Below are 26,119 nucleotides of genomic sequence, written 5' to 3' on the forward strand. Positions count from 1 at the left end.
GTGACAGAAGATCCTAAATTAACTGCAGAACCAATACGGGGTCTTCCCTTCCACCAGCCACATGGCCTTCCATTTGGACAATGGTGGCTTAGTAGAAGGAGTTCCATTTTCAGACAGTGTCTGAGGGATAAGGTGACCATGTAATGGAGAGTTTGCAGCTGTCTGGATGACTGTGATGGGAGAAGGGAAAGGAATTCCAGGCCAAACTCGGGTCATTCCTTGGTCAGTCCTGTTTACACTGTGATGCTGACACTAGCATTTCTGTACAGCTGTAGGAAACACAAACATAAAAAAACAACAGAAACACGCCAGCGTCTTTGCCAGACCTCTGCTGCTTCCAAGAATGACAATATGCACTGCTTTTATTTATTTATCTTTTCTACTTCCTGTGTTTTTGGTTTTCACTGCAATTGTCTTAGAGATATATAGAGTTATTCCAATTAAATTCTAAGGGATTTTCAAATTGAAGCTCAGAGTAGCCGAAGTGAAAACATAACTTAAAGGGACACTATAGTCACCAGAACAACTACAGCTTATTGTATATGATCTGGTGAGTATAATCATTCCCTGCAGGCTTTTTGCTGTAAACAATCTTTTCAGAGTAAAGGTAATGTTTACATTACAGCCTAGTGATAACTTCACTGGCCACTCATCAGATGGCTGCTAGAGGTGCTTCCTAGGGCAGTATTGCTCACTCTGCAGAACTGCCATTCAGTGTCTCCACCCTCTGCATGCAGACACTGAACTTTCCTTTTAGAGATGCATTGATTCAATTCATCTCCATGAGGAGATGCCGATTGGCCAGGGCTGTGTTTGAATCATGCTGGCTCTGCCCCTGATCTGCCTCCTTAACAGTCTCAGCCAATCCTGTGGCATAGCATTGTGATTGTCTCAGACCACCACTTCTGATGATGTCAGCAGACAGCAGGCGGGGCAGAGGCAGCAGCTGCAGACTTGAATACAAGTAAGATTCTACTATAATTTAGGAGGTGGGGTGGGGGGCAGAGGGAGCTAGATTGTGGTTTTAACACTATAGGGTCAGGAATACATGTTTATGTTACTGACCCTATAGTGTTAATTTAGCATAATTTTCGTGTGCGGGTATTTTGAACTTAAATTTTAAATTCACTTTGAATTTGCTTTAAATTCTCACTTTAGTAAATAACCTTGATAGTAGTTTATTGACTGTAATTAACTTAGAATAATTGTTTTTATGAATTATTCTTCTTGTCGTTATACTTTTTATGGCTTAAAATAGATAGCTGAGAGCTGGTCTACATACCACGTAGATACAAAAACTATTTTGCTGTCGTAGGATATGTGCAGCTTTTCCATTGAAAACAAAGGGAAGAGTAGTGTATCTGTGGCAAAGAAGCAGCCAGTTCTTGGTATGTAGAAATCTCTCTGCAAAAGTTGGTGATACTGGATTTGCTTCAGTCTTCACCCATTCCCTCACCTCCTTTAACTTAAAGGAACACACTTAATGATACATGTATTCATAACACTATAGTGTCCCTAACTTAATAACCCCGAATAACTTGAAATAACGTCTATCCGAGGTCTCCCACAACGTCACAGCAATAGTGGGACCTAATGAGCGGCTATCGCCGCACGTACATGATAGCTTCCCCGCAGGAAGTGCTTTCCACTGGGGAATTTGAAGATGTTAGTCGCTTTGCATGAGGACTTCCAACGTTGTTTCACGGAGTAAGACTCTGTTAGGGACCTGGAAGACAGCCACTAGAGGTGGAGTTAACCCTGAAATGTAATCCTTGCAGTTTCTCGGAAACGGTAATGTCTTGCATTTCTGGGTTAAACAAACATGTACACGGCACCCGGACCATTTGAATGTGTTCCTTTAAGTATGATAATTATTTCAAATGGCTGCATGAGGAGCAATCAAACAAATCCCATAATAAATAGTGAAGATGATGACATTCATTGGCACACAGATGAGGTTGATTCCTTAAAAACATTTAGGATTTGAGGGAATGATAGTGCAGGCATTAGAAGGAGGAAGTGGTTAGAGGCTTCCTGGAGGAGGCTGAATAAAGAGCAGGTTAAAGACACTCTAGGTGATGCACTGGAATGTGGTGACATTTGAGGTTTGTTAATGATATGCCAAATATATACATATATTTTATTATATTTGTTGTTTTAATTTACAAGTCCAGCAAAAAAAAAAAAACTTTTCTGATTTTTATGAAAATTTGGCAAGCCTTGTCCTCTTCTTTTTGTCCACCTGGGCGCTCTTTTAAAAGTCTTTCGGACATCCTAGTTGTAAGAGTCGCTGATATATAGCCTCAACACTGCATAGCATTAGAATGCAGTTTACACACAATCCTCTCCAAATGTAACTTATACGTGGCCACATCTGTAGAAAGCAAAATGTTACATGTGGCTCCAGATATGTTAAGCAGCTTCGATATTATTAATCTGCCATATGTGCTATTGATATGTGTCACGAGACCCTGAATAGACATATATGTAACTCTTTGGGGTCTTTTACAAACTTGTCCATTATAGAAGATCCTTCTCGAAGTTGTGATGTCCTGTGAAGGTGTGGAATCTTCACAGAGATTCCACTGACCCTGTTGAAGGAAAGGGAAAGGATTAGTCCAGAGATGGAACTAGGATAAAGTCACACCAAAGATAACAGAACTGGGGTTAGCAGACAGACTGTGGGAACATACCAGTGGACACTAGGTAAACAGGGTGGTGCGTTTAAAAAAACAACAAAAAACGTTTATTGAAGACCTACACAATTCGTATTTTTTTAACATCTGAATTTTTCTGAAAATAGAGCCTGTTTTGCATATTTACTGGACTTTTTATATAACTTGGTCCCAAACTCCATGGAATGGCTGCTTTAAAGGACCACTATAGGCACCCAGACCACTTCAGCTTAATGAAGTGGTCTGGGTGCCAGGTCCATCTAGGATTAACCCTTTCTGCTGTAAACATAGCAGTTTCAGAGAAACTGCTATGTTTACCTATGGGTTAATCCAGCCTCTGGTGGCTGTGTCATTGACAGGCGCTAGAGGCGCTTCCGCGCTTCTCACTGTGATTTTCACAGTGAGAAGACACCAGTTTCCATAGGAAAGCATTGATAATGCTTTCCTATGGACTGGCTGAATGTGTGCGGCTCTTGCCGTGCATGCACATTCAGCCGATGACGGTGAAAAGGAGGAGGAGAGTTCCCCCCGCCGAGGGAGCCCGGCGATGGAAAAAAGGTAAGGGATTAACCCCTTCCACCCCCTAGAGCCCGGCGGGAGGGGGACCCAGAGGGTGGGGGGGACCTAGAGACCCTATAGTGCCAGGAAAACGAGTATGTTTTCCTGGCACTATAGTGGTTCTTTAAAATAAGTTTTAAAGGCTAATTTAAAAAGCAGCTGAATAATTGTTACGGTTTAATGAACAGGTGTTTATTAAGCTAACAGGTGCTTTTAAATTAGCAGCTGACATTTATTTATAAAGCATTTGCTGAACTGGGGGGAACAATACTTGTTCGTGAATAAATGGTTCAATATTCCTAAAAAGTAATTTATCTGTACAAAATATAACCATGTTTAAAAAAAATATAGTATCTTCGTAAACATGGAAAGTAAGATCTAAACTGGTTCCTTTGGTATGTGTGTCTACATTTAACCTGATGGGTCTTACAATAAACTGTTAATAATTCCTTTGGCGTACGTTGCTAACAGTATAAGAAAGCGGGGTTAAGAGTCATTCAAAGACTTTCAAAGCTCGGCTAAGTAGATTATGTTTAGCTAAGCCAAACAATGTATTATTATACATTGTATACCGTAAGTAAAACTCATTGGCTTTGCTTTGCGTTCTAGTGAGTTTGATAGTGGTGTGTTCTTAGCCTTAAATAGGCACAACATTATATATTTATTAATTTCTGTTATTTAATGATTTATAATGCAATGCCCCAATTCTGTATAAACTTACTGTACATAAGAAAACATTTAAGTTTGTTATAAATATCCAGTGGCTTCATGCTTAAAGCGATACTCCAGCATTAATAGGTAGTATAATTTATGACATCATTTATTTGGCTTAATATGCATAATAGCAAATAATTTAGGTGTTTGAGTTTTTGAGATGTCTTCTGTGATCTGTCATTTGCACTCACGAGTTAAAAGGTTACTCTGAGCACCATAACCACTTCAGTGAAGTGAAGTCTGTACATGCAGTGTTTTGCTACGAAACACCGCTCATTTTGATGTGTAGAAAAAGGTGCACGGAGGCAGCGCCTGTGGCCACCTCCTCAGACATCTGGACAAGCGCCAAAAACTCCACCTCCTCATACAACTGCTCATTTTGAGTTTAACCCCTCTGATGCTGGAGGTCTAATGCCACCTCTGGCAGTTTTATTGGGGTGCCATCCTGGAAATAGAATTCTGTGCAACTCTCATTGTGAGAGTGGTCAGCTGACGCTGTCAGACTCTCAGACAATGAATGGCAATGGCTGCTGCCTCTGGAAGCGTACCATTGGACCACCAGGGAGCATCATAGCCTGGTGGGGACCGCGGCAAAAGGAACATTGTGGCTAAACGGTTTTCCCAATTACCAGGGAGCCAGGCCAGGCTAATCCTAGCAACATAAGCACTACAATAGGCTGTAGTGGTTATGATGATTGAAGTAAGCCTTTAACCCCTTAAGGACACATGACATGTGTGACATGTCATGATTCCCTTTTATTCCAGAAGTTTGGTCCTTAAGGGGTTAAGAGAAATAATTGTTATAATTAAAAGTGAATGAATATAGTTATAATCAGTCTATCACATTTTGAATGCAGCCATTTGTAATCAGGTCTAAGCATATTACTTATTAGCTTGAGAGTCTTGATGTGCCATCGGTCCATAGGCTTCAAAAGCCGTGGGTTAGAGAAAGATTTAATAACTCATAGAGCCCAGTGTTCTTGGGAGCCTCACTGCGTGATAAAATGAACGTTTACAGTAGTAATCATAAAAGCAGCCATGGGAACAACTCTGTATATTGGCACCATTAAATACAGTGAAGGTCTTTTCATTAGTAGAAAAAAAATGGATCGGTTTGTTTCAAGTTAATTCAACTTTAACTTCCTGGTTCTGCCCGACGTCCTTTCAACCCCCCCCCCCCCGCCCCCCCCCTCCCCAAGGGCGCTTACACTGAGTCTCATGCTTACTATGCTCCCTTCTGTATTCTGCCATAACCTCTCTGCTACTCCAGTATGTCTCTCCCCCTCTCTGCCCCCATTGCCTGTCTGCTTCCCATTCACACTTTGTTTTGCTGTCGGCCTCTGTGTTCTGCCTGTCCACCATTCCCACTTTCTGCTTTTAGTTTTCTCCTCCCCTTTGTTTTCTGCCTGTTTAACCTCCCCTTTGCTTTACTGCCTTTATCCACTTTTTCTACATCCATTCCTTTTTGTTGGTTGACTATTTCCCCCTTGTTCCCTATATGTCTTTTCCTTTCTTTTCTTCCTCCCATTTCCCCTCTGCTTTCTGCCTCCCCTCAAATGTGTTTTCTCTTACCCCTATGCTCTCTTTCCTTTGTTCTCTACATTACTTGCCCTCTGCACTATGCCTCAATTTCTATGTCTTTGCCTCACTTCCACTTTGCTTTTTGCCTTCCCTAATTTATCGGCTTCCTTGTCCTCTATGCTTTCCTCCCCCTTTCTGCTTCCATTCCCCTCTCTGCTTTCCTTCCCCTCTCTGCCTGCATCCCTTCCCCCTCCACTTCTCTTCGATTCTCTGCTTTCCTTCCCATCTCTGCCTGCATCCCTTCCCCCTCTACTTCTCTTCGATTCTCTGCTTTCCTTCCCCTCTCTGCCTGCATCTCTTCCCCCTCTACTTCTCTTCGATTGTCTGCTTTCCTTTTCCCTCTCTGCCTAGGTCCCTGCCCCTCTCTGCTTCCCTTCTCCTCTATGCCTGGGTCCCTTCCCCTCTCTGCTTCCCTTCTCCTCTATGTCTGGGTCCCTTCCCCTCTCTGCTTCCCTTCTCCTCTATGCCTGGGTCCCTTCCCCTCTCTGCTTCCCTTCTCCTCTATGCCTGGGTCCCTGCCCCTCTCTGCTTCCCTTCTCCTCTATGCCTGGTTCCCTTACCCTCTCTGCTTCCCTTCTCCTCTATGCCTGGGTCCATTCACTCTCTGCTTCCCTTCTCCTCTATGCCTGGGTCCCTGCCCCTCTCTGCTTCCCTTCTCCTCTATGCCTGGGTCCCTGCCCCTCTCTGCTTCCCTTCTCCTCTATGCCTGGTTCCCTTACCCTCTCTACTTCCCTTCTCCTCTATGCCTGGGTCCATTCACTCTCTGCTTCCCTTCTCCTCTATGCCTGGGTCCCTTCCCCTTTCTGCTTCCCTTCTCTTCTATGCCTGGGTTCCTTCTCCTCTATGCCTGGGTCCATTCCCCTCTCTGCTTTCCTTCTTCTCTATGCCTGGGTCCCTTACCCTCTCTGCTTCCCTTAAACTTTGATGTCTGACTCTCTTCCCCTTTGCTCTCTGCCTCAATTCCCCTTTCCTCTCTGCCTCCATTTCCATTTCCTCTCTGCCTCAATTCCCCTTTCCTCTCTGCCTCCATTCCCCTTACCTAACTGCCTCCATTCCCCTTACCTAACTGCCTCCATTCCCCTTTCATATCTGCCTCCATTCCCCTTTGCTTTCTGCCTCCATTCCCCTTTGCTTTCTGCCTCCATTCCCCTTTGCTTTCTGCCTCCATTCCCCTTTGCTTTCTGCCTCCATTCCCCTTTCCTCTCTGCCTCCATTCCCCTTTCCACTCTGCCTCTATTCCCCTTTGCTCTCTGCCTTCATTCACCTTTCCTCTCTGCCTCTATTCCCCTTTGCTTTCTGCCTCTATTCCCCTTTCCTATCTGCCTCTCTTCCCCTTTGCTTTCTGCATCTACTCCCATTTCTCCCTCCTCCCCTGCTCTCTGTGTCTTCTCCAATTTGCTTTTTACCTTTCCTCCCATTCCTGCCTCCTCTCTGCTCCCCCCCCCGCTCTCTGCCTCCCCTACACCATTTACCGTCTGACTCCCATCCGCATTCTGCCTGCAGTTTCTCTCCACGCTTCCCATTACTTCCCTGCATTTTCAGTCTAGTTTTTTTCCCTTCTAATCATTTCCAATTACCTCTTTCTTTGATAATGACAAATGTGAAAATTCTCTGTACAGTGACGATAGTACCTAATTAAGAGACAAGCATATCACACTGGAAAATCTAGCTAGGTGTAGAAAGATCTATTCATTCTATATAATGGCACCAGATGCATTGTGACACATGCTGTTCTGTAATAGTGCTGGTGGTAATTATACTGATAATGACTTTCCCAGAGATGCCAAACCATCTGTATTGCTCTTAAACAAACAAACCGCACAACTTTTGCATTTCTTTGAGACAGTTGATGGGACACGTTTGAAAGAAATCTTAAAAATAGTCTTTCATTTTTTTCTAGGAGACCTAGCAAAATTATGTCAATTAAAATTAGTGTTTAAAAGTAATTTTTATATTTTTCTTTTCTTTTATTTTTTTACAATGTTCACAGTAGTTGACAGAGTACTTTTGACAAATCACTAGAGTTTTAAGTCAGGGCACTCACTATTCCATAACCTTCACAATAATACAAAGTTATCAGGCTTTGACTGACCCTTTAAACCTTTGGTGGGAGCAATAAAGTGTTCTACTGTTAGTCACATATTATTATAATAACACATCGGCACATCGACTACTCCCATGAGGCAAGAACCCCCCCCCCCCCCCCTCTATTGGACCATTGGGGGTGATCACAGTCCCACTCAGGCAAGCTACCCCGATCTGAAAGAGGAACAGGACACAGCTCTACACCTCAATGACCAGCTGTCACGTATTCATCCGCTTATGGAAATGTGGTTAATGACATTTACTGTCCACACAGGAAAAGTTGTGCCGAGCAGCAACCTAATCCACAGAAGGGTTAATGCTGAGCAGCAATTATGCAAATGAAACCTGGTAACTGACTTTGGGGTCAAAGGCCGGTTACAGCTTATAAGATCTAGAGGAGGGGTATTTAGGCCCAGTTCTCATCCTGCTCAGTGCCCTGTCGTGGTTTCCCTTGTGGTTGTCCGAGAGCGCGTTCCTGTTATTAGTTTTCTACCTGTTTTTTTACTTTGGCTTTGTTTATTGACTTCTCTATATTCTGGTATTCTGACTCCTGGCTTTCCTCATCGCTGCGTCCCTTTCTGTGTTCCCTGACCTCGGCTAGTATTTTTGACTATTCTATGTACGTTAAATCCGGCCATTCTAAGGACCGGTAATACGTTACTTATTTGGCATCCATGCTATACAGTTCTACGTGCTGGATCATACAGTAATCCTGACACCAGCCCAGCGACTCCACAATCATGGCGCATACCACGTGTCTGCTCCATCTGCATGTTGCCCAAGCTAATATCCAGCCGGTCCTTTAGCAATCAAGTAACCACTTAACCATGCACCAAGAAGCCCAAAATGGCGGCTGCAGGGGAAAGGTGCAAGAAGCCGAAGCAGAGGTTAGCTGCACTTCATCTAATCTCACACACAAGCCACTGTTTGTCCCGAATGCGGAGCACCTGCCCCCCTCAACTTCGGCACTACCAGCCTGATCCGCAGTCCTCTCTCGTGTACCACCGGATGGGCAGGACCGCGGAACCGCAAAGGCTCCAGGCCTACACATACCTGTACTGAGTGGGGAGGATCCAGGGAATAGAAGAGACTGGCACTATAACGTACCCATGACGGGATTTGGCTGACCGCGTTGCTGAGACTCAAGCATGTTTATACACAGCATAGATATCTCTCTAGAAACCATCCCATCTTTATTTTATTTTATATCTATTTCCTTAGTGCTCCTAAGTCTGCAGCCCTCTTGCTAAGCTAAAATAGCCTAAATGTTATGTCCCTGGACCTCCCTGGGGTTGTATACCAACTTAGTGTTTTCTTCATGTTTATTAGCCTCATAGAACTCTCTCATAGTTTACTCATGCACTCCTAGCTTGTTCACCTCAAAGAAACACACTCGTGCATGCCTAGCATATCTGCATATAAAAAAATTGTGCTGTTCTTTCTCTGCTGCCATGATACTTACTGTCTTCACCATGCTTGCTTATGCTATAGTGGCACAGCAAGATTATCTGTTATTAGTTATGTCATCAATAAATAATTATAAAAAATAAAAAAATAAAGTAAAATGATATATTTTTTTAATTCTGTGATATACAAACAGATCATCTAAAGCCAGTGCGCGTGTCTGGGAGTAAAGAGTCTTCATCTGAATCATTTCAAAGCAAAATGTGTCAAGAGACTAAAATATATTGAGGTCAGTCATTGCTCAGCTACATCTGCCCTCTAGTGGCCAATTATGTGTAAGTCAATTATTTCTGCACTGATAGAAATGTGTATGCATTAAGTGTTACATTGACATGTATTTTTAAGGCACCGTTCAGTCCTGCAATTTGGCATATAGATGCACTTAGAAAGTATAAAACCTATTTAGAGATACTAATTCAGATCGGATTGAATACCCTGTCTGTGAGCTTGCCATCGAGAACTTGGAGCAGTTTAAGATAGAGAGAGAATACGGCTTTGATTGCTGGTAGTTGATGGAGGTTCATGGTAATCACTTTATGTGCTGTGTACGGATGATGTTCATTTTTATAAAAGAAAAATGCTAAAAAAACTCTGCTGTTTGCCATGTCCTTCCTACGTGATCAATGCGTGTTACACATACAAGTTAGTAGAGATCCCAAAACAGGCGTTTTGCAGGTTCCTAGATATCTAATCACATAATAATGTACATATAATTAACTCAAACAATAAGGGAAATATTAACCCCTTAATGACAACTTCTGGAATAAAAGGGAATCATGACGGAATATATCTGTCGTCTGTCCTTAAGGGGTTAAAGCATTATCCAAGAACTCCTTGTTGTCATTTTAAGAAACAGTTCATTCCTTATATTGCCTGTAATATTTCCCTGTTTACCTGTGTTATTGTTGGTGGGGTCCTTTCATTTAAAGGGACATGCTAGGCACTATAACCACTTGTTGAAATGGTAATGGTGCCAGGGTTCTGTCCCTGCAGCTTTTTGATTAACTAATTTCTCCCGTTGACTCCACTTAGAAGCTCTGCCACTTGGAGTGCCAGGAATTTAATTTGCATGCTGGAGTGAAAGCACTTTTAGATATTACTTCCTGGGATCAAACAAAGAGACCAGCCACTGCTCTGGCAGTCACGTACCGACTCACTGGTATCCGTTAGTATGTCAGCAAGGAAATGTAATTCTCGTCTGTCTTTTTTTTTTCAATTCTTTATTTATTAGTTCGGAGATTCAGTGGTAAAGAAATAAAAGACAATGAAGTAGTGAATCACAGTGACACTTACGCCAATACATTGGATTAAGTCGGTAATGCTGTTTCTTGTACAGACTGTATAAGATAATGTTAACTTGTGCCATCAGTTATATATCAGGCCTAACTGCAATCATAGTGTCTAAGCTAACTGAAGTGGTAGCAAAGTAACACATCGTCCACTTGCTTTATCTCAAACTCTTTTTTTGGGGGGGTATTATTATCCAATTGGTCACAGACAGCTGGCATTGCCAGCACAGTATGGTGTGGTGCGATAACAAACAGTGATGGAAGAACACATACAATTCACATTACAGGTGTATTAGTTACACATGGCCGATAAATCACATTTGCAATAGTGTATGCTATGGAGTGAAATCTATGTGTCTACAAGATCATCAAGCAAATAATGCATTTCCCACCTCCTCTGTAGGGAGTCAGGTCAGTACACCGTTAGGTGCTGAAAAATGAGAGGGTTGTCCTGGTGAATAACTGCTAGGTGGCCATAGGACAGGGCTAGAATGTAGCCTGCTCTCTGCAAGTGTTTTTTTTTTTATAGGAGAAAACTCAGAGTACAGAAATATAGGTAGATTGAGTAGCATGGTTCTGAAAAGAGGGAAAGAAGGAAAAGAACAGAAGAGTAAAAGAGAAGAGGAAGGGGTAGGGACTGGTCGGCCCGAACCAAGGTGTCCCAACAAGCGGAGGGGTGCCTGAGTATTGTCGCTATTAGTTGGGGTCTCCGAATTTTAATTAAACCCTAGTGTATGTCTCCCAGGGTTCGCATAACTTGGCAAACGTTTTTGTGGTTCCCCGTGTCAGTGCAGTTAGTGTATCCATTAGATAAGTATCCTTCATCTTAGAGATCACTATGGCTATTGGTAGCGTATCTGGTAGGAGCCAGGTTTGGGCCAGGGAGTGCCTCGCGGCTAGATTAAGTTTGTCTAAGAGTCTTTGTTCTGTTCTCGTCCATGTGTCAATCGGCCTAGAAAGGAGGAAAACCCAGGGGTCTAAGTCCACATGCTTGGAGAGAATCTGGAATGCCAAGTCCCGAATTGCAGTCCATAATCTAGCTACTTTTGGACAATTCCACCACATATGGATATATGTGTCCTTGTGTCCACAGAGCCTCCAGCACAAGTCTGATGGTGTTTTTCGCATGTGATACAGTTTCATCGGGGTCGTATACCATCGGAACATGGTCTTGTAGGCTTGTTCCTGCATGACCACTCATATCGATGTTTTGCTATTGGCCTCCCATATATCCTACCAGTCTGTGCTTTCGAGGGTCTCCCCAGGTCTGCCTCCCATTTGTCGGTGTAGTGGAGTTGCCCCATGCTATTGTGGTAGAACATAAGTGGGAATATAGCAGAGTGATTATACCCTTATGGTAAGTTTCGCCATCACATAGTTTTTTTTAAAAAGGTCGGCTTGGCCAGTGCGGCGGCTTATACTTACGGACCTGCAGGTAACTAAAAAAATCGGGGGTTGTTAGGGTTGCTCTAGTTTTGAGTTCTGTGAAGGGGATCACTGCTCCGTGTTCATACAGGTGGTGCATTTTTTGCAATCCTGCGTGTTCTAATCCTTTAAACTCTCTAGGTCTTATGCCTGGGAGAAATGCTCTGTTCCTTAGGAGTGGTGTGAGCGGGGAAGGAGAAGACATGAGTTGGTATTTGCTAGAGGTTGTATCCCAGACCCGGATGGAGATAGTCATCGATGGACAATCTGTGCGGAGGGACCCAATGTAACGAAAATATACCCCAACACGCAGGATTCAACTCAACAGAAGACAACACAGAGGGGAGAAACGTCTACCGGACCTTAGAATGGCCGGACTCGACGTATATGAGAGGAGTACAGAGTCAGGAGCGATCCGAGGTCAAGGGTATAAAGAGACAGCGTAAACTAGGACTAGCTGGGGTCTGGTACACAGTAAACAGCGAGCCGGCAAACAGAACAGAAAAGGATAAAGAGATAACGTAGTCAGAAACAAAGCCAAGGTCAAGTACGAAGGAACACAACTGAACACAACAAGTGCTAAAGGGAACTGAAACAGAAACCACGATAGGGCAAGGAACTAAGGGAAAAAGGTGAGTTTATATACTTAAACATTTATTTTGATTAGTCCCTGTCACATCCACGCCCCCAAAAGGTAAGTGTATGGGGAGTGTGGCATGACAGGGACCAATGGGATGCCTTTTCCAATTTAGGCTCCCACTGTCCCTTTAAGAGCGCGCCCGAGACCCGCGGCGTGCTCTTAGAGTTAGGCGGGACACGTGACCGCTACTCGCGGTCACTGCCCGCCTTCCTGTTACAGCCGTTGGATGAGCCGCAAGACCACGTGCGGCTCGAACAGAGGACCCCGGCCGGCCCCTGGAAAGGGTAAGTACAGCTACACCCATATAAAGAATTGTAGCAGGTATGCTACCATCAGAAGGGATTCCCGGTACACCCATCGTCTTTCGTCCAGGGGGGAATGCCATAGTGTGATCTGGGCTAATTTGGCCTCAAGGTAATAGTAGTGGAGGTGGGGGAGGCCCAATCCTCCTACAGGTTTTGGTCTGCATAGGATGTTTCGTGCGACTCTATGTCTTTTGTTTTGCCATATAAAGCGGTCGATGGCATTTTTTAGGGGGGCTAGATCCTGTTTAGATACGGGAAGGGGGATGGCCTGGAACAGAAAGAGTATGCATGGGAGGACGTTCATTTTCACTGAGTGTATTTTACCGATCCATGAGATTTGTTTATCGGTCCACCTTTTTAGGTCTGTGATCAGAGTGGTGAGTGTGGGTGTGTAATTTAGTTGGTATAGATGTGAGGGGTCAGCCGGTAACTTGATACCGAGGTACATGAGATGGGTTTTAGAAGTCTGGAGATGGTAGGTGTGTTTGATGTGGGCCATGTCCGTCGCCGACATGGCTATTGGCAGTGCACCAGATTTTGTCATGTGGATTTTATAATTTGATAGGTCTCTGTATTGTGTGAGTAGAGGAAGCAGGGCCCGTACAGACTCAAATGGGCGTGTCAGGGTGAGGAGTACATCATCTGCGTAGCCTGACACTGTAAAATGTTGGCGTCCCACATACAGACTGCGTATAGAGGGGTGGGTTCGAATAGCGTGAAGTAGTGGTTTGAGTGTTAATACAAAAAGCAGGGGGGGTAGTGGGCAGCCCTGATGTGTGTCGTTGCTCAGTGTGAAGGGCATGCTGATGGTACCTGTGATCTTTATTTGTGCTGTAACGTTGGTGTAAAGTGCTCCAACCGTTGTAATGAGGGAGGGGGTCTAAGTGGTTAAGGAGCTCGAACATGTATGGCCATTTCACCCAATCGAACGCCTTTTCTGCGTCGAGGGATAAGATTAGCGAGGTAGTTCGTGTAGAGGCTAGTTCCAAGTGTATGTCTATGTTTAGTCGTGTATTTGCGAAAAGCTGTCTGCCCGGGATGAAAACGACCTGGTCGGCGTGGATTCATTTACCGAGATAGGGGTTCATCCTGTCAGGCACAATTTAATGAAGATCTTTGTCATGGTTGATGAGGGAAATTGTGTAGGCTGATCTTTAAGCTCTAATTTCAGTCCATAATTTGTCAGAATTAGAATCTAGTTAATCAAAATACTGTTATATTGTCCCTCTAAGGATCATTGACCTTTACAATTCATTAAGCTTAGGAGTGCTTGTGTTGAAATCCTATTTTCCCTATATTTACATCCGTTATGTTTGAAAGCACTAGACTAAAGTTCAGAACTGCGTGGAATGCTTTTATTGCAGTCGTTTTTTAAAAGGGTGCACCCGATTTCTCAAGACAGACAGCAGTGATTAACCACAGGAGTTCATTACAGCTAAGTTGTCGTCCTGTTCCTTCGATAAGCTGACTATGCTGATGTCATAGGGTGTTGGTTTGTTTTCTTCTAAAATAAAATATTTCTGGTTATCTGCTTTCCAGAATATAGAAGAATTCATAAAATAATTTGTCAAACCTTACTTAGGCCTCGATTTAATAAGCTCTCCAAATAATTAAATACTCTTTAAAAAAAAAAATATATATATATATTTGCAAATGATTTATCTACAAAAAGGTCCATAGACTTTAATGGTGACTTCTGTAGGTAAATCATTTGGGAAGATTTTTCTAGGAGTACAGGCATACCCCACTTTTGAGTACACAATGGGACCATAGCATGTATGTAAAACGAAAATGTTCTTAAAGTGAAGCAATACCCTTTTTCACTTCCCAATGCATGTACTGCATTGCAATAGTCATTTACAGGCATAACTGATACTGCAACTGCAGATTTCCAGTGATTTATTTAGTGATTTCCGGTAGGCTTTTATTCAGTTAAAATATACAGTAAAAAACAACAACAAAAAAAAAAACTCATTCCAGATTGTACCATTTATCTTTAATGTTTTACTCATCTGACAACCTTAAACAACCGTTGTATTTGTTAGCAGCTTAGTTGCACACTTTGTTTAGAAACACCTCTTCATCACTTTAAGCATTTATGGTTTAACTTTGAATCCTCAGAATTGTGGCTAATGCAGCTAAGCTGCTAAGTCATAGTTATAGAAAATGGCAGGGTAAAACCTTTCACTGGATGGCGCCGATTGCAGAATATGGACAATGTAGTGGCAGAAATATATATATATATATATATATATATATATATATATATATACAGCTAGGAGTAGGCATTATAAATTTGAGATGATTAACCTGTGCCATGTCAGAAGGTGTGGAAAGTTCTTGCCCCAAAGACACTGAACTGAGCTGTTCCGGGCGAGAATAGAACCTTCCATTTCCTGTTCACTCACAGATAGAAGAGGCACGGGAATGTCTGTAAGTGTACTTAAAGTGAGTGTATGTGTAACAGATCACCTGGCATCCCGACTGGGTACCTCCGTTGAAGGATGCTCCTAGCGCTTCCTGAGGGCTCCAAGCACTCTAGCAGACACCACAACCACCGTTGGCCGAACATCTCTTTCTTCAGAGCTAAGCAGGAACAAGCCCTTAAAAGAGTTTAGGAGTGATTATAGCAAGAGAGTATGACTAGCATAGCAATCCCTTGTAGCAGATCCCCCAATAAGAGAAGGAACTCCAAATTGAGGGTGAAGTAGAACTGAAGTTTTAATGAAACACTCTGTTTTTATGCACATTTTACACACATAGTACACTCAATCAAACACGTAATATATAGTAAAACACACCCATTCATTCCCACAAAATCCTGGAAATAAACAGTTTTTACACATTATTAATAACTTTCAAAATATACATACCATTCACATAAAACATACATTTTCAGAATCAGCATACTTTAAATATAAACATACTCAAAAATCAGGGTAATCGGTTCAGGGGTTAAAAAGTTAAGTGGAAGTCCTATTTGACCGACAAGCACATTTTTATGCCCAAAAGAGTTCCATAGATTTGGGCTGTGCGGTCAGTCAATTTCACACTGAACGGGGCACCGTTCGTGCAAATAGCTTAGTGTAGCTGTGTGTTCAAATAGCCGAACGGGATTTCGACGCGGCGGTTAAAACTAAGTGGAGAAGAAGGTAAGGGTCAGCGGTGTTCGTGCAAATGGGTAGCCGAAAACAGTTCCATAGATTTGGCTGCACACACCGCTGACCGCGTTCGAATGAATAAAGATGGCCGCCACGTGTTCGTTTGTACGAACGGCGGCCACCCAGCGGTCGGTAATTTACCTACCGCAGCCTCACAGCCTTGGAGGTAAATTGACGGCACACTTCCACTTCTGTGTGGTCCGCCTATGCAATACTTGGTTCAGTAAGCTCCATTTACTGAACCAAGTGGGGGAAAGCCAGGCACACAGGATTTTAATAGTCTGGGGACAGCGTCTTAAAGGGGCATTGTCCCAAAAAGTCACAATATGTCCCCAGAAGGCATGAGGCTGGCAATCAGTCCCCTCCAAAAAACAGTGGCGAGGTCGCTTTTGCCACAGTATGTAAAACAGGGTATGCCTGTATGGAATCATTTTAAAAAATATATTTTTAAATTGAGGCCTTAATCAGTTTTGAAAGCTAACAAATGCCAGGAGCCAATTAGCCATCACTCAGCCCTAGCTAGTGGTCTCTCTGTTGTTGACTATGACTGTCTTGTAAGGCTAGTAGCTAACAAGTGAATATGCCAACCATCAAGGAAAGGCTTATTGGTGCACTCTGTTTATATGTAAACAACAAAAAACAATTGTAGATGGCAGATTGCAAAGGTTCTCTTGGAGGTGAGTCATCCTCCTATCTGTGTCTGATATCCTCTACGTTTCTCTTGACATCTCCATGACTGTCTCCTTATTCCTACATGATTTGAAATCTCCTGTGTCCTGCTGTATCTTGTTTCTCTATGTGTCTTTTTGTGTATTATGGCACTTCACCTCCTCTCAATCCACACTCTGTCATATAGCATCCACCTGTGTAGGTTTCCTGCTGAACTAAACATCTACAACGATCTGTGTTTCTCTTAAGTGAATCGCAGCGGCAATAGACAGGATGTATATATTCCTGAGTGGGGCCCCATTAGCTTGTCCTTTTAAAGGGACACTATTAGCACCAAAACAATGTTAGCTTAATGCAGTGGTTTGTGTGCGTAGATCATGCCCCTGCTGTGTAATACTCTCAATTCTCTGTCATTTAGGAGTTAAATCATGTTGATTATGCAGCCATAGTCACACCTCCCCTGCACGTGACCTACACAGTCTCCCTACACATTTCCTGTAAATAGAAGTATAATAATTTATTGCACAGTATGTTTCATTTAGAATTTCATATCTCCTTCTCAGCCTACAGCATCCAACTTTGTGTAATTACAATTTAATAACAATAACTTCTAAAGTAAACATGCTGTGGTGTCAATTGGGCTTGAAAAGGAAACCATTTTTTCATGTAGGCTGTGTGAATCACAACCAGGGGACATGTGTCTAAGGCTGCATAAACAAAATCAAACTTGATTTAACTAACTGGAAGATAATTAAACAGTGAGAACGCATGGGCATGATTTATATACCAAAACTGATTCCCTAAACTAAAGTTGTTTTGGTGCCAAAAGTGTCCCTTTAAGCCAGTGAGTATTGGTGATGTCAGTCAACAGTGTTTTATCCTGTTAGGCTTTTCAATGTGTTTTTAACAGAGGGGCTTGCTGCCCATTGCCAAGTGATGGTAATCACCACTTGGAGTTGCGGTTTTGTGCAAAAATTGTGTGAACCGAATTCTCTTTAATATACAAATCATACATCACTGTAATGTAAAAATGATACACAAATAAACTAAACTTCTGTCTTTCTCAATCCTGTGTCTATTACATCTATATCAATATCACGAACATGCTGTCCAATGAGATCGAAACTGCCTTATTCACATATTATCTTTAAAACATGTTTACCGTAATAAAAAATTAACACAGATATTAAACAGGAAACGGCAAATACACATTTTCTTAGCAAACACTACTGCTACCAGATCTAAATTATTAGTCAATTATCAAGAACATAGAGATTATTGGTGTGTAAATCATTATGAAAACATAGTATGTTGAAAATAACCCGTTTTTAATGGATTGTATTGAAAAATAAATTCAGAATGAATTAGGAAAAATATAATCACCCGGAAAATTGGTGAAGCTGCTATCTTTGATCAGGCGTCAGCATACAGCCCCCTCTCAAACCAGGAAAATGCTCTACCGGTCAGAAGCCTTTTATTCTATCTTGTGCCATAAATTCCTGTCCTCCTGAGGTTTATTGTACAGGTAGTTCAGCTACCTTCTGCAGTTACTGTCCACAAAGGATGAGTGGAACTGCTTCATACACTGATAGCAGCTTTACGTTAACATAGATCACTTTAATCGCAGCCAAGGTTCGTCAACTGAGTTATGCACAGTGATCCATGTAGCCACTGACCGTGCATGTAACTTGGGTTTTCTCTAGAGCAGGAGAGAGAACGGGAAAGATGTCTTCAGTGTGTACCACCCCACACGCACAAATTGGATGGATGTTGGATGGTAAAGGAGGAAGTAAAATTCCACTTATGACATCACTAATCCAGCTGTCTTACTTTAAACCATTACAATTACACGCTAATGTATGCAGTGACACGGTGACAAGAGAACACTGTGCACTATAGCCTTACCATTGAACATAGATTGTTATAGTGCTGAGAATGTCTTGATAAAGTCCTCTGTACACGAAACGCGTAGGTTGTATGAAATGTTTTTGAAGATTTAGGAGCTTTTTTCCACTAAATGTCTATTTTGAATTAAGAGATCTATTTTACTGGGAACAAGCTGTGGTGCAAATATGTCAGGAATGCATATTCTTTTGGTTCCCTTTTTTGGGGATTAGTTTTGAGTATGTCCCTTAAAAACATATATGTAGAAGTTTGTTGTTCAACAGAACCCATCTCTCTCCCCATATTTTGGAGGAAGAGTTAAAGATTGGTGCCTATTTTATTTTAAAAGTATCACCAATATGAAGTTAAAAGGCTTCCTTATTAGCTAAACACTTTCATAAACTTCAGGGATTTGTTTAAAAAAAAAAAAAAAGAGAGAGAGAGAGAGAGAAGAAGTTTCAGAAAATGTTATCTACCTCCAAGCATTATGGTCAGAATAACAAAACGTTCCAAATACGTTTTCAAATATTACAGTTTCTTCATCCTTTTCTTTAGGTTTGAAGTAATTATTTAAATTATTATCCATTTTGAATAATTACCTTAAGACGCCTAGTCAACAAAATTTAGTTTTTTTATTTTCAAAATAAAATTAAAATTGAGGTTAGTGAAGTGTGACTAGTCTTATTATGCAGAGATTTACCTTTCATCGTTTTGAAGAATTTGTGTAGAGAACCTTAATCCAATATATTTCTCTTCCATAATAGTAACAAGGAAATGAATGAATACACTAAATATTCCTGGCAACAAAAAAGCGCAACATTTAGTTTATTAAAATGTTAAGTGGGACAGTGTTTTGCTGAGGTATGCAATTTTGTACATCTTTGTATTTTATCTTTGAAAGAAAACTGTCACTTTTTGGGAATTTGTGTTAATGAATAAAACGGCAAAAATCACCTATAGCTTGTTTAAAGGGACACTATAGTCACCAGAACAATTACAGCTTAATGTAGTTGTTCTGGTGAGTATAGCATGTCCCTGCAGGCTTTTTAATGTAAATACTGCCTTTTCAGAGAATAAGCAGTGTTTAAATTACTGTGTAGGAACACCTCTAGTGGTATTTACTCAGACGCCCACTAGAGGTGCTTCCTGGGTCAGTGCTGCATTGATGATCTCAGACAAGTGGGGGGGGGAGGAGAGGGGGGGCATGGCCACATGTGAACTGGAAACAGGTGAGTAAGTCACCTTTTCAACCAGAAGTAAGGAGGGCCAGTTGTCTAAACAGGTATTTAGACCTTTAGTGTCAGGAATACACGTTTGTGTTCCTGACACTATAGTGTTCCTTTAACTATTTTTTAATAAAATGCTCAATTTTCTCTTAATTTTATCCTTAAGATTTATTATTTACATCAAATTTTCATGCTTTGCAAATACATATTTGTTAAATATAGGGATAATATAACAAAATATAAAAAAAACACAGGCAGATGTACACAAGGTTATGTTTATTTATACACCTATATTTTCTGCACCCATTTGTATTGTCAGAGAGGACTTGATGGTATTTGTTTACTATTTGAAATTTACACCTGCCCCTCCCGGGACTGGTTAGGAGTCTGTGTATTAATTCCTCAGAGTGCTGGGTGTAAATTGTACACCGTCACATGGGTCCTTTTGTCAGATTACAGGAAAGTCTCGTGGGAGAGCTGTGTGATTGCACTCCGCAGCTTTGTAGCTTGCTCAGCACAGCAATTTGGATAAATAGTGCAGATATTTCAACAGTCTCTGGAGATGTATATGTTTAGAAGGAACCATGTGTCTCACGTCTATGAACCTGCAGTTGGAGGTTGTGTAGAGAGGAGAAATTGCTATAAATAGTGCGAAAAAAGATATTCTAGTGCGGATTAAAACCTAGAAATCCAGCTGTTGTAACCAATGAGCCTTCTATTTCCTAACAGAAACACTGAACAAAGTAAGTAAAACAATGCAGAAATAACACAGAACACGAAGAACTAAAAACCGATCAAACAAAAGTTGAATACCTTGTAAAAACTTCTAATAACATTTTAAGTAATAGCTACATTTAAAGAGGCACCTTCTACTGCATTACCATTGCAACTTATCGGGTGCTTAACTATGGGTGCTAGAGACAGACCCTTTTTCTCTAAAAAAAAAAAAAAGTAGGTCTTTGTGGGGTAGGTTGAACTAGCTAACTGCTAAAATGCACCACAATGAGACATGGACCCAGCATCTAAATTCAAAGTTTGACAAACACTGAAATGAGTCAGTCTCAGATCTGCCCCTTCAACGTCGACATATACATATGGTGTATTGCTGTACTCAGAAGGCCTTGGTGAGTATATATTAGGTGTCATACTGTCGTGGTACACATAAAGATTACAAAATATACAGCAGAATATGAATGTGTGTGTGTTTGTGTGTGTGTGTGTGTGTGTGTGTAAAAGATAGAAATAACACTTATTACCACTATACTTGGTACAAATTAGTGAAAAAATTGCCCCATAATAATCTTTAAGCTGTGCCATGTGAGATACTCTGGGGTGTTTAATTTGGAAATGATAGACCATTGCGGTGTAATTTGAATTAGAAATTAGACATAGTTCCATCAAAACCATTTATGAAAATCCAATGAAAAGCTCAGTTTGGATGTGGTCTCTTAAAGCTTAGCTTAGGTGTGGTGTCTTAGATGGCACAAGATAGTGGCTACAACATACATTGGGGGTATAGTTTTACTCAGAAGATGTACCGGAGCATAAGTTGGAAGGGTTTATCACAGTCACACTCATCCTATTTACAAAACGCCTAGCAGCGATGGAATGAGAAAATAAAACAGACAAATAAGATCTCTTAGTATATAGTTACATAGTTACAGAGCTGAAAAGAGACTTGCGTCCATCAAGTTCAGCCTTCCTCACATATGTTTTTGCTGTTGATCCAAAAGAAGGCAAAAAATAAAACAATTTGAAGACTTTCCAATTTTGCAACAACTAGCAAAAAAAAAACCTTCTTGACCTCAAAATGGCAGTCAGATGTCTCCTGGATCAAGAAGCTATTTCCCACTAATTAGAAATAACATCCCTGTATGTTATGTTTTTGCAAGTATTTATCCAATTGCTGTTTATACATCTGTAGAGATTCTGACAAAACCACCTCTTCAGGCAGAGAATTCTATATCCTTATAGATCTTACTGTAAAAAAACCTTTTATTTGCCTTACATTAAATCTCCTTTTTTTCCAGCCTAAATGTGTGACCTCGTGTCCTATGTATAGCCCTGTTTATGAATAGATTTCCAGATAATGGTTTGTACTGGCCCCAAATATATTTGTATTATGTTATTATATCCCCTCTGAGGTGCCATTTTTCCAAACTAAAGATATTTGAATTTTTTTAACCTTTCTCCATAACTAAAATGCTCCATTCCTTTGATAAATGTTGTAGCTCGTCTCTGCATTTTATCTAGTGCCATGATATCCTTCTTTAGAACAGGTGCCCAAAATTACACAGCATATTCAAGGTGTGGTCTTACCAGCGATTTTTAAAGAGGCAAAATTATATTTTCATCCTGAAAATTTATGCCCTTATTTATACATGACAAAACCTTACTGGCCTTAGCAACGGCAGATTGACATTGCATATTGCTGCCTATTTTATTGTCTGTAACCATTCCCAAATCCTTATTGTGTGTTGTTATCGCTAATTCACTACCATTTAGGGTGTAAGTTGCTTATGCATTCTTGACCCTGAAGAGCATAACTTTACATTTCTCTACATTAAAGGAACACTATAGTCACCTAAATTACTTTAGCTAAATAAAGCAGTTTTAGTGTATAGATCATTCCCCTGCAATTTCACTGCTCAATTCACTGTCATTTAGGAGTGAAATCACTTTCTTTCTGTTTATGCAGTCCTAGCCACACCTCCCCTGGCTATGATTGACAGATGTAATTTACCTTAAATAATTGTATCTCAATCTCTAAATTGAACTTTAATCACATACAGGAGGCTATTGCAGGGTCTAGCAAGCTATTAACATAGCAGGGGATAAGAAAATCTTAATTAAACAGAACTTGCAATACAGAAAGCCTAAATAGGGCTCTCTTTACAGAAAGTGGTTTTGGAAGGCTGTGCAAGTCACATGCAGGGAGGTGTGACTAGGGTTCATAAACAAAGGGATTTAACTCCTAAATGGCAGAGGATTGAGCAGTGAGGCTGCAGGGGCATGTTCTATACATCAAAACTGCTTCATTAAGCTAAAGTTGTTCAGGTGACTATAGTGTCCCTCTAAATTTAAATCTGCTATTTTAGTGCCCAGTCCCCTAATCTATCTAAATCCCTTTGCAGCAATAACTAAATCCCTTTGCAGTTAATAACTTTAACTAACAGACCCATCTCTGTTTCCAGTGTACCTACACTTTCATTTTTTGTTTTTTTAGAATTTATGTACTTGAAACATGTTTTGTGGTTGGTTTTGCATTCTTTGGCTATAATTTTCTAATTTTTGTGTTTAGCCACTTTAATTGCCTTTTTTTGCGAGCATTATTGTCTTCCTTATATCTTATATAGGATGCCTCTTGATTTGTCAGATTTAAATGCTTTAAATGTCCTTTTCTTATTTTTAATCTCTTGTTATACCTCTACTAAGCCATATTGGTTTCAATTTGTTTCTTTTATATTTATTACCCCATGGTACATACTGAGAAATTTAACTTTCTAATATTTGTTTGAAGAGTTTCCATTTACCGTATTTTTCGCTCCATAAGACGCACCTCACCATAAGACGCACCTAGTTTTTAGAGGAAGAAACCCAGAAAAAAAATATTCTGAACAAACTGTCCCATAGTGTTTCTTACTATGGGACAGTTTGTACAGAATATTTTTTTTCTCCCCTGTCCCATAGTGTCCCCCCCTTCCATAGTCTTCTCCTCTCTCCCATAGACTTCATCTCCCCCCCTCCCCATAGACTTCATCTCCCCCCCTCCCCATAGACTTCATCTCCCCCCCTCCCCATAGACTTCATCTCCCCCCCCCATAGACTTCATCTCCCCCCCCCATAGACTTCATCTCCCCCCCCCATAGACTTCATCTCCCCCCCCATAGACTTCATCTCCCCCCCTCCCCATAGACTTCATCTCCCCCCCCTCCCCATAGACTTCATCTCCCCCCTCCCCATAGACTTCATCTCCCCCCCTCCCCATAGACTTCATCTCCCCCCTCCCCACAGACTTCATCTCCCCCCTCCCCACAGACTTCATCTCCCCCCCTCCCCACAGACTTCATCTCCCCCCTCCCCACAGACTTCATCTCCCCCCCTCCCCACAGACTTCATCTCCCCCCCTCCCCACAGACTTCATCTCCCCCCTCCCCACAGACTTCATCTCCCCCCTCCCCACAGACTTCCACCCCCCCTCCCCACAGACATCCACCCCCCCCTCCCCACAGACTTCCACCCCCCCCTCCCCACAGACTTCCACCCCCCCCTCCCCACAGACTTCCACCCCCCCCCTCCCCACAGACTTCCACCCCCCCTCCCCACAGACTTCCACCCCCCCCCCTCCCCACAGACTTCCACCCCCCCCCTTCCCCACAGACTTCCACCCCTCCCTCCCCACAGACTTCCACCCCCCCCTCCCCACAGACTTCATCCCCCTCCCTCCCCACAGACTTCATCCCCCTCCCTCCCCATAGACTTTATCCCCCTCCCTCCCCATAGACTTTATCCCCCTCCCTCCCCATAGACTTTATCCCCCTCCCTCCCCATAGACTTTATCCCCCTTCCATACTGTCCCCCTCCCCTTGTCCTATAATTACTTACCTGTCTTGCAGCGTTGGCCGGCAGCACAGGGCGCACCGCGGTAGTGGAACTTGAATTTCATGTTCCGGTTTCCGGCGGGACTGAAAGGAAGTGCGCACAAGCTGAGTGCGCACTTCCTTTCAGTCCCGCCGGAAACCGGAACATGAAATTCAAGTTCCACTACCGCGGTGCGCCCTGTGCTGCCGGCCAACGCTGCAAGACAGGTAAGTAAAGCTTCATATTCGCTCCATAAGACGCACAGACATTTCCCCTCACTTTTGAGGGGGAAAAAAGTGCGTCTTATGGAGCGAAAAATACGGTATCCTCAGTGTTTTTATCACTAAGGAGTTTATGCCAGTCGATATGTTGTAGAGCTGCCCTAATCTTATTGAAATTGGCTTTTTTTAAATTATACGTTTTAGTATACCCCACGTGCTTTTGCTTTTTTGAGTTTATTTAAAAAAATTACCATATTGTGATCACTATTTCCCAAATGCTCCCCTACTTGAATGAACCAGAACTAGATCCAGTAGTTCGTGAAATTGTTAATTAGCATTTGTTACATTGTTTTAAACTTCCTCACTGCTGTTACATATTACACTATTCTTTGTCTGTTTTCTTTTCTTTTTGAGATACTTGATACTCCACAAAATAAATTCTTATTGATTTATGTATGTGCATGTCTTTATATATTATTGCTCATAAGGGTTGTTTTTAAAACCACTTTGTTTGGAGCAGTTGATCAATACATTGTTTTGGTCTATTGTGTGCTGTCACAAGGTTTTGGGAATCCTTGTATGATTTACTGCTGTTGATTATAGCGAGCGCCAAATTATACCAATTTACTAAAAAAAAAAAAAAAAAAAATCAAATTAAACAAAGAAAGACAAAATAGAAACCCAGCTCTTGATTGTAGCATAAAAGGAGAGCTTCATGTTCGAGTTATTTGCCAAGTCTCTGCGTTGTGAAGCAGGAACAATTTGTTTGTAATATCTACTTTATATAAATTTATACTTTTGTGAGGCAATTGTGTTTTCTGACAAACATACCTCTATCTAAAATTGTTCCACACTAAAAATGATATTTTACTCTCTGTATTTTGTTACTCGTAACTACCAAAATAAGCTGAAATCCGAGATAAATGTATTTATTTTGAATGACTTTTCTTTAGCTGCACTCATTTTGGGCACAATATTATTTCCACTACTGTAAAAAACAGTTTTTAGCAGAAATGTAGACCACCAACGCATGTATTAGCATGGCATTTAAAATGTGGAGACCTAACCATTTTCATTTGTATTCTGTGCGCCAGTAGCTTTCTGTAATACATTTTGTGTTGTTTCTGTTTTGTTCTGCAGTGATGTGGAATCTATCAGCAAAACTCTAGAGGCCTCTCGTGACATGGGCAGCACTGAGATTCTTGTAAAAGGAAGCACTGAAAACCTCATCAATGGGACCAATAATAATTTACAAGCTGCTAAACGCTTGGCTAAGCGCCTGTACCAGCTGGATGGTTTTAAACGCTCTGATGTTGCAAAGCATTTAGGAAAAAAGTATGTAAAAATGCAGGTTTTGTGTAGCATATATAGCATGGACATATGACACTGTAGACGACACAAAGCAATACATACATTACTATGTTGTTGAAAAAGCCCTGTGATCATATGTTGGGTATGTGACCCAGCAACAAAACACTGTATTAATAATATTACATGAAGAGCAGAATTGTAAAAGTGCAGATTGTGGGAGAAACATTCCATTGATTTCCATAGGCTTCACTTTTAGAACATTCCACAGAATGAATGATAGATTTATCAAAGTGCTACAGAATAATCTAAAACATTTTTAATGAAAATTTT

General features: G+C 41.5%; 1 protein-coding gene across 4 annotated transcripts in view; it reads left to right on the forward strand.

Moving 5' to 3' along the window:
- PSD3 (pleckstrin and Sec7 domain containing 3) overlaps positions 1-26,119 on the forward strand; it is a 492,046-nt gene that overhangs the window by 213,319 nt on the left and 252,608 nt on the right. For all 4 annotated transcript variants that reach the window (XM_063455812.1, XM_063455813.1, XM_063455814.1 and 1 more), the window contains one exon: positions 25,619-25,813. In XM_063455812.1, coding sequence (XP_063311882.1) covers positions 25,619-25,813 — 195 coding nt within the window. The remainder of the gene's footprint in view (positions 1-25,618; positions 25,814-26,119) is intronic.

Source organism: Pelobates fuscus, chromosome 5 (assembly GCF_036172605.1).
Source record: "Pelobates fuscus isolate aPelFus1 chromosome 5, aPelFus1.pri, whole genome shotgun sequence".
In the NCBI taxonomy this organism is placed as follows: Eukaryota; Metazoa; Chordata; class Amphibia; order Anura; family Pelobatidae; genus Pelobates; species Pelobates fuscus.